Source organism: Megalobrama amblycephala, linkage group LG16, assembly GCF_018812025.1.
Source record: "Megalobrama amblycephala isolate DHTTF-2021 linkage group LG16, ASM1881202v1, whole genome shotgun sequence".
Lineage (NCBI taxonomy): Eukaryota > Metazoa > Chordata > Actinopteri > Cypriniformes > Xenocyprididae > Megalobrama > Megalobrama amblycephala.
Window position 1 is genome coordinate 28865546 of NC_063059.1, and position 14044 is coordinate 28879589.

The window sequence follows — 14044 nt, forward strand, 5'->3', positions numbered from 1 at the left end:
TTTATAGAAAGCACAAAGCGTCTGATCATAACAACATTGGTATGTTAGCACAAGCTCCGCAAATTAGCACTCCAGTCACGTCACGTTTATTTATATAGCACTTTATTCAATAGATTGCTTAATAGCAAGCAGCTTTTCAGTATCAAACATGAAAAACAGTGTCAGTGCCTCATTTCACCAGAAGTAATACTTCATTTTGTACTATAAAGCGGCTATCTAGTGTGTTCATGTTTTCAACCGTGGATATCTTACCTCAGCGAACTCAACAGACGAAATGAGACAGAGAATAGTTCCACGTGAATGAAGGGTGAGCCTCAGCGTCAAGGACCAGTGGTAGTATGAAGGTGTTTTGCAGCTGGAGTGAACTTTTCCTGAAAGCTCGCTTTGGCAAGCCGTTTCAAACTCACAAAACGAACTTCATTTTAAGCCTCAGGCTGAAGAAAATACAAATTCACACCTGTATGTACATTTCAAAGGGCGTAGAGGGCGCAATTCAAAAGCCTTTCAGCTGTGCTGCTATTCTGGATTACAGAAGAATAGGACGCAGGAGAAGTAAATGAGTAAATGTGTGCTCACATTTAGAACGACTCTAGAATAAGCATCATGTTTATACAACGCCTCTGCATTTCTCTCAACATGGAAAAAGGAGAGTTGTCAGACAATAAATGGGAGAACAAAGTAACTTGCATTACTTTTTTGAAAAAGTAACTCAGGTATTTTGTTGTAACTTTTAAAGTAATGCGTCAATTTAGTTAGGCCTACTTGATTAGATTTAGTTACTTGAACTAGTTAATGTTTTATGAATTTATTTCATAATTTCAAAATATATATGTCACTTGAAAATTGCTGTCAGGAAATCCAGCTCATTTGTACAGCAGGCTGTAATTTCAAACCGAATTACTGAAGCATACACCACAGGTTTGACCTACCACCAAGACTTAGTTGACCATATTAAATTAATCACAGTCTTTGTTCCAGACATGTTGTATACCTGTAGTTCAAGTTAGACGTAAAGCTCAGACAAGACCATCGAAGACCTGAGTTCACCAGTCCCCAATAATTGAGCAGCCCTAATGCATGAACTTCTGATGTGTTTCTATGGCAACCGGACAATCGGAGAAGGTGAGAATGAGCTTTGCTCGGGGTCTGTATATGCCTTATCCTGTAGCCTACTGATTAGCTTAATATCACAGATCAACTCATGTCACAATGCATACAGTAATTGGTTGCACCAGTTCAGTCTGAAGGAAATGTACACTGAAAGTTATTGTTATAGGTTGAATAACCATAGAAAAATCCCAATGCAGCTTTTTTTATTATGATGCTGTATGCTCAGATTTTTCAATTGCAACCAACAAGCAGATCAGGTGAGGATTAATGCAGTGTTTTTTTTCTAGTTCAATGAACCTACAGTAGGAAAGAAATTGTTTCGTGGTTTAGACCCATTCACAACTGTCCTAGGATGCTTTGCAGAATGAGTTATTAACGTGCTTGCACTTTGGTTTTGTTGCATGTTTTGTTGTTAGCTTATAAATTAGTAGTTTTGTGTGTGTGCGTTTGTGTGGTCCTGGTAAACCCGACATTGTGAGGACCAAATGTCCCCACAAAGATGGTAATGCCTGTCATTTTTGACATCTTTTGAGGAAAAAATCTTATAAATTCAATCTAAATTATGTTTTTTTTTTGTTTGTTTGGTTTTTAATGCAGGAGGTTTTGTGATGGTCGTGTTTAGGGCTAGGGTAACGTTAGGGTTAGGGGATAGAATATACGGTTTGTACAGTATAAAAAGCATAATGTCTATGGAAAGTCTCCGTGTGTGTGCGTGCATTCGTTCAGATTTCGGTCAGAACCAAAGAATGCTTTTTTTTTTTTTTTGCAGTACAATATTAAGTCATAATATAATATATATTATAATATTAATTTTATATGTATTGTAAAATATTTTTGGATTAATAGGCTATTCAGGATAACACAGAGAGGGAATGATCAAGGAGCTCGTAACACCTGTAGACTGAAAGGGGCGTGGCTTCACACATACATCTGATCTAGACTTGGTAGTGGAATCGCGCTCAGTTCACAGACGCGCTTCGTACCGCCCAAGAACTACTAAAAACTTCAGTTATGAATGACAATACTTGACTAACTATCCACAGAGAGTTTATTTTAAAGAAGGAAGCACCGAAGCTTTACAAAGAGCTCTTCTCCAAGTAGCCTACCGTCCGCTGCGCGGATGAGAGAAGAGGAGGAAATTTACAAGCTAGACTCGGGTTCTTCTGTCGGGGTTGAATGAATTGATATACTCAAACAAATTATACATTTTAACGACCGAGGGAAGGCAGAAGACAGCTCGGGTCAGAATAAGAAGAGCACGAGAGTGACTGTCACTAGATGCTATATGAGGTGTCGCGCGAGCGGGCGCTTCATGAGGGGCGATGGAGAGGCTGATGGACTGGAGACCTCCAACATTTCTGCTTCTCACCTTACTGTGGGTGTTTCCAGGTAAGAGAAATGAGAAGAGAAATATCAGTTTACTATATACAATATAAATAGCTACTAAATGGGCAACGCTTACGTCCGTTGATGCTGCTGGTCTAACTGAGAAAGTTAAAAGGGACTGTCATTACTGAACTCTCAAATCATATTTATTTCTCTGTTTTGTTTATTTTTTAATAAGATAACTGTTTAATATTGTACTATTTTATAATGTGTTAACATTCAAGCAAATTTTCAAATAAGTTGATAGAAAGACTCGTTAGGCTATAATATTTTTGTACTTATGAAATATTATTTTAGATTTTTTAAATGGATAATTACTTCTTACCAACATTTATATTATACCCAGATGTATAAAGCCATGCTATTCATTGCTTATGGGAAGTCATCACATTAACCCTTAATGACTTAAATCCTGAAATTGCCTTATACAGTACTTAAATAAGATGGTAAAATGAAGATTGACATGATAGAACCATTTGTAGCCAACACCTGAAAGTAGTGACAGTGATTTATGGCCCTGTGATATGACCACTGTCCTGACTAATCTCCACCAAGCCACAAGTCAGAGGAGCTTGTAATCTGTTGAATTACCCTGGTGTTTTTACACGCAAGAACAAGGTACGAATTCACTCTCAGTACTGGCTGACGAGATTAAACTGTGTCATTGTGCTGCAGTTTTTCTTTTTCAAACTCACAATTCTAGTTTCATTGACAAGGTTGAATGTATCAAAATTGCATTCAGATGCCCTCATAACCTTTTGGATGTTTTGAAATGTAGGGAGCCTTATTAAAATGGTATTGGTTGCTTTGTCAGGGTTTTGGTCTGTGTTTCCAACATGGCAAGTTGCTGATGTGGTGGTGTTTTCTGTACCTCCAGGGAGGCACCATTATCGCATTATACGGAGAATGTGCCATATAATGGGGAAACTGCCATATGACATTGCTGCAGCCTGCAAATCTTTAGTTGTTTTGTGTGACCTGTCTTGATGACCCCGAAAAAGAATATTGCAACCATATATGCTTGCAAAAGTACAGCACTGACTGCACATGCACTTCCTTGTGGAAGCATGTAGAATATTATGCCTGATTAAGAAATGATTTTGTTTTTTGACAAACCTCAAGGTTTTAACGTGGTCAGAAGGTTGCATAACCCCTTATTTATTAATAACAATAAAACTTCAGTTTGGCTTATTAGTGCCTGCTGTCATCTTAAAATTTTATGAAAATGCCCAGGATTTATATGCCATTTATCCAGCCTTTTTTAATCCACACCAGCTTAAATACACTCCACATCGATTTAAAGGAAAAGCCCCACAGGAGATGGCTTAAGTCCCTTGATCAAGTCAGTGTGGCTCTCTAGTTCCATGGGTAACATCAACTTGTGATTATACAACCTTTGTGCAAATAGCTTATATCCTTTCCTAGAATGTAGGTCAATTGTGTTAATATTTAGAAAAGATAATTTGAAACAAGTCTAAGATTTAAAGGGTTAGTTCACCCAAAAATGAAAATTATGTCATTAATAATGTCGTTCCAAACCCGTAAGACCTCCGTTCATCTTCGGAACACAGTTTAAGATATTTTAGATTTAGTCCGAGAGCTTTCTGTCCCTCCATTGAAAGTGTATGTACGGTATACTGTCCATGTCCAGAAAGGTAATAAAAACATCATCAAAGTAGTCCATGTGACATCAGAGGGTCAGTTAGAGTTTGTTGAAGCATCGAAAATACATTTTGGTCCAAAAATAACAAAAACTATGACTTTATTCAGCATTGTATTCTCTTCCGGGTCTGTTGTCAATCCGCGTTCACGACTCCGCAGTGACGCTGCTTGTGACAGCGGTTGCTGCTGTGTATGAGCTTCTTCCATCGCTCTTAGTTCTTTGTCCGTGTATTCGGGTTCAAATAAATATGGCTGAGCAAAAAAATGCAAGTCTTCCTCTGTGTCGAAATCCTTAGACATGTTTGCGAAGGTTGTTTTGTTTACAGCGTGTGTCTCCCACAGACTGTAAACGAAGCTCGGGCGCACCAGATAACACGTCAGCAGCGTCACTGTGGAGTCGTGAACGCGGATTGACAACAGACCCGGAAGAGAATACAATGCTGAATAAAGTCGTAGTTTTTGTTATTTTTGGACCAAAATGTATTTTCGATGCTTCAACAAATTCTAACTAACCCACTGATGTCACATGGACTACTTTGATGATGTTTTTATTACCTTTCTGGACATGGACAGTCTACCGTACATACAATTTCAATGGAGGGACAGAAAGCTCTCGGACTAAATCTAAAATATCTTAAACTGTGTTCCGAAGATGAACAAAGGTCTTACGAGTTTGGAACGACATGAGGGTGAGTCATTAATGACATAATTTTCATTTTTGGGTGAGCTAACCCTTTAATACTCTCCAGAATTGTCATCCTTAGCTATCAAAAATAGGTTAAAATATTTGGATTCTCTAAGCATGAAACCACCTGTAGCAAATTGCAGGATGTTTAAACAAACTGTTTCATCCTCTGAAAAGCCGGAGGTGGATAATCAATAGCTGTAATTGAGTGCGGATCACTGGGCCTTCACAACAGAGATCATTAGAAACAGTAATGCTCACCTACCAGAGGCAATTATGTTTGCCCCCTGCACAGCAAAGAACATTCAATAATGGCAAAAAAAATCCATGTTTCAATTCACTAACCCTGCCACCAATCTATTGTTGGAATCAATCTTTTGATTTGTACTGATACAAATCATTATAAGATAGGAGTGGGCGCTTGGGTGAAGATCTTATGTGATGGTAAACAAGTATAACAAGAACAATATATATATCACTGTATAATTTGGTTGAAAAAAGGTCAAATTTAAGTAACCTTGTGGCAATGCTTATTTTTGGATCTAGTGAATTAAATACTTTACAAATGAAACATAATCATTTGATTATTTTCTCTTGTTTTTAACTTGGAGGTTGGAGGAAAGCAAACTAAAACATTAGATTATTTATAACAAATAAATTAAAGTCTGACACTGTAAGATCAGCTTCAATTTATGTAACATTTGAGCTTAAAGATTTAAAGGGGTCATTTTTAAAATTCTTTTATAATGTTTCCTGAGGTGCACTTATAATGTATATGTTTCTTTTTTTTTACATCAAAATTGTCATAATTTAGAAATAAAAGACCATTTTCTACTCTGATTTTAGCCCTCTGATTTGAAAGCTCTGTTGGAAGGGGCGTCTGCTGTGAGACTTCAGTGTAGGCTTGCTGCGATAGTCGGTGTTAATGGTGTTACCTGTGTTCAGCCGCATTACCAATGTTCAGCTGCGGCACCGCCCCCACCGTCGTTTTGATTTTTTTATAGTAATAAAAATCATTTAGTTCAGTTAGAGAACAGACACTTCAATTAAAAACTGAATGAGCCGAACAAGACGCGCAGCACAGATCAGCAGCAAGAGTCAGATTTCAAGAATAATAATGAACCCACCATTCAAGCAATTGCCACACCCAAATTGGCGATAATTCTAAAGCGAAATTAAAATGCACACGGCAGCACGGGCATTCATAATGGTGTGTGTCCACTGGGGTGGAGCAAAGCAAATGTTTTCAGTTCATTCCTATGGAAGCTCAACTTTCGCTCTGCTCTGCGCCCGTGGACACACACCGTAAGCAATTTAAAAGCAAGGTGGAAAAAGAGGGGATAAAAGATCCGCCCTGCTCCACCCCGGTGATACCAGTATTACCAGTGTTGACACACGTTGATTAACCGGTGGGAAAATTTCCTCACTGTCACATCCCTACTTCCGTGTAAATGCCTACTGCTGTGATTGGCTAACATCATTGTATATGAAGTAAGTATTACATGTGGAACTCTCTTGAAATCTTTTCTATGTTCTTACTATTACAGCTGTCAAGATTAAAGGTGCCATCGAATTGAAAATTTAATTTACCTCGGCATAGTTGAATAACAAGATTTCAGTACATGGAAATGACATACAGTGAGTCTCAAACTCCATTGTTTCCTCCTTCTTATGTAAATCTCATTTGTTTAAAAGACCTCCGAAGAACAGACGAATCTCAACATAACAACGACTGTTACGTAACAGTCGGGGTGTACGCCCCCAATATTTGCATATGCCAGCCCATGATCGAGGCATTACACAAGGGCAGCCAGTATTAATGTCTGAATGTGCAATTTAAAGGGGCCACAGCATGAATCGGCGCATTTCTAATTATGCCTCAAAATAGGCAGTTAAAAAAATTTATTTAAAAAAATCTAATGGGTATTTTGAGCTACAACTTCACAGACACATTCAGGGGACACCTTAGACTTATATTACATCTTGTGAAAAAACGTTCGATGGCACCTTTAACTAAGGGTGAAAAGTGTCGATTATAGCATTATATTTAGATCTAATACCATTGCATGAAAGGTTGCAGCATTGTAGCTGATTACAGACATGTCTGCTGAGTGCATGAACTCAATTTCTACACTCACAAATGCTTTCATCATAACTAACAGTACAAACACGATGTAAATAAGAGATATATTGTGCAGTGTAGACAGCATCATTGATTGTAACAGGAGTTTTGGCAAGAGTCCAGAACTCAGCCACTGATAAACTTGCTCTGTGTAATTGACAGATCCAGTGAATATAAAGAGAGGGTTCTTTGATCGCTTTCTAATGTATATATAATTTAATCGCAATTTAAATAACATTATTTTCATGCTACTAAGAGAAACAATGTGAAGTTGACCGTTTAGTCACTGGCTTGATTTTCTGACAGCAATAAACAATTTTGAGACAAAGAACATACATCATTACATATCAGAAATCACTGATCTCAGATTATGCTTTAGAATTAACACGGTTACTTAGGCTACATGTTGTGGCATTAATTTCGGGTCCATATCTTACAGTAAAATCCTGCACCGAAATTGCAACTGATTTACCAAAGAATCCACAGTGAAATGTACCGAAGAAACAAGTAATGCTCTACTGCGACATTCACATAATTGAAAATGAATAACCACTTTTAGGATCCTTTGGAAGGAAATGTTACTTTTAGTCCAGTGATCCTGTATCTCTATTTTCTCCTTCTCACTAATGCAGCAGTGGGCGTGGCCAAAGATTTGATTATGTAGATGTAGGCATTAATCTGATTCTGCAGAGGCGGTCTTTCGTTGCACTATTTACATCATAATGTGACAAAATGTGATAAGTCGTTTTTGGAGCTTGGTTTCAATAAAAGCTGTTTTTGGACTGACAAGGTTTGAGTTCTGTAACTTATAGAATGTTTTTATAGTACAATGACATCTTGCATGTTAAAAGATCAAGGAGAATTTGATTTCTCAATTTATGACTCTAATATTATAAAAAATAATTCTGACTTTAAATTGTGATTGATATAAATTGCTCTACTTTGCGTGGTGCCTAATAACATTTCATTGCAGAAGACATCTCAACATGTTTTTTTGCATTACTCCGTGTTTATCCATTGCTTTACATGTGATAAGGTCCTTCCCACTTGCTGTGCATATATACATATGATAAACTATATTGCAAAAACTCTATTGGATGGCATATTTCTGCTGTTATGTCACCCAGTCCTATTCACATATATTTTGAATTCGCTATATGGCCTGCTGTTTTTGCTTCAAATGTTACTTACGCTACAGTGTCTTTTACTCTATATTTGCAGTCCTTATTAACTCCAGGATTTACCAGGAAACTATATGGCTGACAACCATTATGCTCACATTCAACTGTCAAGAAATATCCAGACAGATCTGAGACAAGAGACAGATTCAGCTCTCATTAATGCTTTAGAAGAGACACAGCATCTCATGTAAGTGCTGCCATATCACACCTGCAGCCCTGTTGCTCTCCCCCTCTCTCTGCCACCTGCGGGAAGTAGTGCAGCAAAAGGACTGACGCCTCTGTCATACAGTTTTCTCAACATGATTTTCAAATAATTATAATTGCAATCTGTTTATAAACTTGCATACAGTTTCAACAGCGGATCAACATGGCATCATAGTTGCATTTTCCCTCGAGAGCCTGCTGCGTGTTCAAAGGTGCCGTTGTGTCGCTTTCCGAAGTGTAGGCGAGGGTCGCGCTGTTTTACAGCAGGTGTAAGTTGGGAAAGTGGATACAGTAATGAGGATCTCAGCCATCTAAATGAGGCCATGGCTCCTCTGGGCACACTGCTGTGCGCCTGTGTGGGCTTCAGAGACACCTGGAAACTGCAAACTAGCTGACCATACACTCCAGTGCTTCACAATATATGCCATAGTCACTTCTATAGCATCATTGTATGCTCATAGTATATTTTATGGGGATTATTGAGGAGAAATAGCTATTTCAGTTGGATTAGACACAGATAAGCTTATCCTTTCATTAGGATGGACGGATTCCTGGCTGTTAAATCAGCTGTCAAGGGCTATATGGACCCTTTTCACAGACTGTGATGATATGTTTCCACAGTTACTAACATTGTAAATCCAGCAATGTTTTTATATATATATTCTTAATTTATAACACTATACTCTATTATACTATACTTAATTTCCATTCAAGTCAAGTCAGTCAAGTCACCTTTATTTATATAGCGCTTTTTACAATGCAGATTGTGTCAAAGCAGCATTACATTGATAACTGGTACATAATTTGGCTGCACAGCAGCTCTTAAATAATAGTGTCAATGCAGGCAGATCAGAATCACTGTTGAATAAATGTCAAGAATACTATTGAATATCAAATATCAAGTGTCCCCAACTAAGCAAGCCAAAGGCGACAGCGGCAAGGAACCCAAACTCCATCAGGTGACATCAGGTGGCAAACAAGTAGCAAATAGGTGTTAAAATGGAGGGAAAAAAAACCTTGGGAGAAACCAGGCTTAGTCGGGGGGCCGGTTCTCCTCTGGCGAACAGTGCTTTGTTACAATCAGGTTGCTATCATAAATATGATAGGATCGCAACAATCAAAGTATTTATTTCAGTATTTATTTATTATTCACCACTATTGAAGTTTACCAAAATCCCTTTCAATGAAAGTCTGTTGACTTGGCGGCCATATTTGCAACACCTCCGAGCAGCTATTTCGGGGTATACAAGACCAAGTCCTATCTATTTGAATGGGGGAATCCTGGAATCTCAAAAACTGCTTGCCAAACTCACAATTAACGTATTTCAAATGAGCGACAAAATCTGACATGAACCATCCCATAATTTTTTCTTATGCTCAAATGCCGTTAAAAAAGCTTTTTTCAGGCTAGATGAGCCAATGCGCATGTGCAGTCCTAAGCATGAATCTCAGGTTTCTATGGGAACCGAAGCTTCTGACGGTAGCTGCAGTGACGCAATGAATTTACCAATCAGCGATTGCCTCTTTTACTTTAGAAGGTGGGACGTATTCCCCCATATTGCGCGTTGCAGTTTCTCCTATTCATAAGTAATAGGAGTAAACCATCTTTCTATATCTGTAGTCTTTGAGTTTACCCAACTCCGGAAAAATGAAAAGAGTCCCTTGATCTAAGCGCTATAATATAACATGATACTACATGTTATTTTGTAGCCTGTGCTTTGTAGGACTAATGTAGTGAAATTGTAAGTAAACATAGTAAAATATATTGATTTTAGTCAATGCTGTTCGTTATAATCCTAAAAAGATGGTTTAGAGGCAAGATTGGTCCTAGAGGCACGTAATCCTCATTACCCTGGATAGTCCGAGGGGAACGGCAGGAATCTTGTTTTTTTTAGGAGGTGTGACCTGGATTTAGGCATGCTAGACCTGGTCGAGCGAGGCTAATAAGGGCCTAAAGGATCCGATCCGGGCCAGCCACCTCAGAATACACCAGGAGCAGCTGTTACACCTTGCAGATTAACGCCGCTGATTGTTTTAAGCTTTCATCTGCTTTTCCCCCCCTGCTCTCACTCTCCCTGATCTGCCATGGACTGCCACAGAGACGTCCGTTCTCTTCTCTCTTATCATGGTGGAGCATAACATCTTTCCCCCATCTCTCCTGAGCTCTTATTAAACCTCCCCCTGCCCTCCCGCTACATCTGTGCAGCTGATCCACATCCATCCGCCCGTCCTTCATCGCAGTGACTCTACGTGACAACTTGCGAGGGGGGCCGCATGTGTTTAACTCTTATCTATGAGGGCTTTTTATTACGGCATCTCTCTGGCAGTAGTAGCAATTACTCTGATGTGCCCAAGGATGAGGAATGGCCATGTGAGATAATATCTGAGGTGGGAGAGGTTGGCCATGCTGTGCACCCATCACCTGCAAAAGTAATTAGAGAAAATAATCAGCCATGATGGGGCTGAGCTCGCAGTCATCTGTGTGGGGCAGCAGTCAGCACCTGCAGCATGAATCACAGCAATGACTTAATTTTGGATCCCCTAAATAGCAGTTAAAGGATTAGTTCACTTACCTCAAGATTTACTCACCCTCAAGCCATCCTAGGTGTATATGACTTTCTTCTTTCTGATGAACACAATCGGAGTTATATAAAAAAATATCCAAGCTTTATAATGGCAGTGAATGGGGGTAATGAGTTTGAAGCTCAAGAAAGTGCATCCATAAACCTACTCCACACGGCTCCGGTGGGTTAAAGGGATAGTTCACCCAAAAATGAAAATTCTGTCATCATTTACTCCCCCTCAAGTTGTTCCAAATCTGTATAAATTTCTTTGTTCTGCTGAACACAAAAGAAGATATTTGGAAGAATGTTTGTAACCAAGCAAATCTCGCCCCCCATTGACTACCATAGTAGGAAAAAAAATACTATGGTAGTCAATGGGTGGCGAGATCTGCTTGGTTACAAACATTCTTCTAAATATCTTCCTTCTGAAGAGAAGCGATGTGTTTGTGTAAGTTTGTGTAAAAATATCCATATTAAACAAGTTATAAAGTAAAATATCTAGCTTCCACCAGACCACCTTCCGTATTCAACTTACGAAGAAAGTGTAATGCCTCTTGCGGTTCAAAACGCTTGCGTCAGTTACGTTTTTTTTCGTATGTTGAATATGGAATGCAGTCTGGCGGAAGATAGATATTTTACTTTATAACTTGTTAAATATGGATATTTTGCTTACACAAATGCATCGTTTTACTTCAGAAGGCCTTTATTAACCCCCCGGAGTATGTTTATGATGGATAGATGCACTTTCTTGAGCTTCAAACTCGTTGCCACCATTCACTGCCATTATAAAGCTTGGACGTGTCAGGATATTTATTAATATAACTCCAATTGTGTTCATCAGAAAGAAGAAAGGCATATACACTTAGGATGGCTTGAGGGTGAGTAAAGCTTGGGATAATTCAAAAGAAATTAATACTTTCTTTTTTTAAATAAATGCTGTTGAACATCATGAATGCTGTTCATCAAATAATGCTGAAAAAAGTATAATGAGCACAAGTTTTCAACATTGATAATAATAAGAAATGTTTCTTAAGCAGCAAATCAGTATATTAGAATGATTTCTGTAGGATCATGTGACACTGAAGACTGGAGTAATGATGCTGAAAATTCAGCTTTGCAATCACAGGAATAAATTACATTTTAAAATATATTAAAATAGAAAAATTTTATTTTAAATGATAATATTTCACAATAGTACTGTTTTTTTGCTGTATTTTTAATCAAATAAATTCATCCTTAATGAACATAAGAGACTTCTTTCAAAAACCTTAAAACTTCTTACTGATCCCAAACAGATGCATTTGTGTATGTAGGTATGTTGGGGATAAACAGTTTAGGACCCTTGAGACCAGATATGTTGAATAAAGACCCGGAGTCAAAAAAAATAATAAATTGAAGAAAAATTTAATGAAGAATAGTTTGCAGTTTCATCAGCAGAAGCCAGCTTCAAGTCTCACAAGGAGTTCGTAGGCCGCTCTGCGTATATTCACATTCCCACAACAATTATACTCTAACAGAGTCAACTAACTACGTCATTACTTCAGGTTGAATGATTCTGATTGGCTAAGAAAAATAGACAAGATTAGAAATTTTCCACACGTGGACAGATAGTAAGAAGCATATCTCCCTTTGTCACGTTGATGACGAGGGGGACCCTGGATTTAGGTACCGGATGTCCTTTTGGGGTCATGACATGGTGTCTGCTGGTCTCAAGCAGAATGCCAGTTGTCCAGTACAAAGGGACCTGCACAGAACACTTAGCGCACATACACGATTCACAGCTTCTTCAAGGCTGAAGTTGATCTGAGATCTGCTCTGAGCAGGAAACTTTCCCAAAACATACTGATAACATGTTCTTTTCTCTCAGTGAGAGGTACAGAGGAAAATAGATGCTTTAACATACATTGAAGAAGGCATTCAAATATTTTAACAGAAATATAAATGTTGATTAATAACTTAAAAGATATATATTGAAGCGGCAGTGGATTCCAGAATCCACCCCTTCGGTATGTACAGTATGTATGTATGTGTTATGTGTGTATTAATATTTTGTTAGACATAAAGCAAATTTTAAAGTTATAAACTACTCAAAAGTACAGTCTGAATAAAATTAATTTGGGCACCATAGCAAATGTGTCCAGCTGGAAATTTGTTGTCATCTTCAAAGTTGTGTTACCTTCTCATTTCTATGTCAGGCCTCAATTTTCCCCAGCTTGGTTGCTAAATTGATGTAGTCCCAGTTCCACGCACAGAGCAGCATCTGTGAAACCTGCTTGGACCTGATAAGCCCGGCATCCTAGTCTGTGGAGGTTTGGAGTGCTCTACATTCTGCTGTGGAAATTGTGCTGTGTACATTGGGCTCAGTGCTGTTTATTAACCATTTGCCCTTAATAATTTGATTGTCAAAGTTTGTAACAAAGCCTGATAAAGAGCAGTAAAAGCCACCATCAGTTTCCATAGTTACAATATGTTCCATAAGCAGAGCAGTTTTGAGCAGATAAGAGCTTCTGTTATGGTAAAGAGTGGCTCTCTATTGTGCTTTACAAATGAGAAGCAGACTACTTGGGTAGTGATTTATTTATTTTTTTCTAGAGAGTGCATTTCATTTATCTTGCCTATATAAACAGCTTTCACATAAACATGAAGTACCCTGGATCTTTTCCTCTTGTACATTCATAATTTCTGTTAAGGTGTAACTTTGCCAACTTACTCCTTCTCCTTGTTGCCTGGACAGAGAAATTCCTGTTTTTCTGTCAGCAAAATTATGGCAGGTGATGCAAAACAGCTCTAGGGCTTTCGTGAAAACTACATTTTTGTATCCCCTACCACGGACAATCAGATCAACACAGGGTTACTAACAGAACAGTTATTGTAAGGGTAGGTTTATAACTGAATATTGTATCGTACTTTGTCTACTTATGGTAAAAATGGAACACTATGGCAACAGCTTTCTTAGGCTGAACTGACAGAATGGCAGTTTCTCTGTTTGGCATAAAACACTGTGTTCATAGTTTGAAATGTTGACCACACAGAGGTTTGTCAGATTTTCCGCTGTGGCGTTCTCTCTGTAGCCTATTTACGTTTCTTTGCAGCTTTTAGCCACTACCTACAACGCGCTAGATCCTCCTCT

At 38.3% G+C, this 14044-nt stretch overlaps 1 protein-coding gene across 3 annotated transcripts in view; it reads left to right on the forward strand.

Annotated features, from left to right (window-relative positions):
- Positions 1 to 2019: 2019 nt before the first annotated feature.
- The window catches only part of esamb (endothelial cell adhesion molecule b), a 44592-nt gene continuing 32567 nt past the window's right edge, over positions 2020 to 14044 (forward strand). For all 3 annotated transcript variants that reach the window (XM_048161860.1, XM_048161862.1, XM_048161861.1), the window contains exon 1: positions 2020 to 2499. In XM_048161860.1, the coding sequence (XP_048017817.1) occupies positions 2433 to 2499 (67 nt within the window). In that variant the 5' untranslated portion in view covers positions 2020 to 2432. The remainder of the gene's footprint in view (positions 2500 to 14044) is intronic.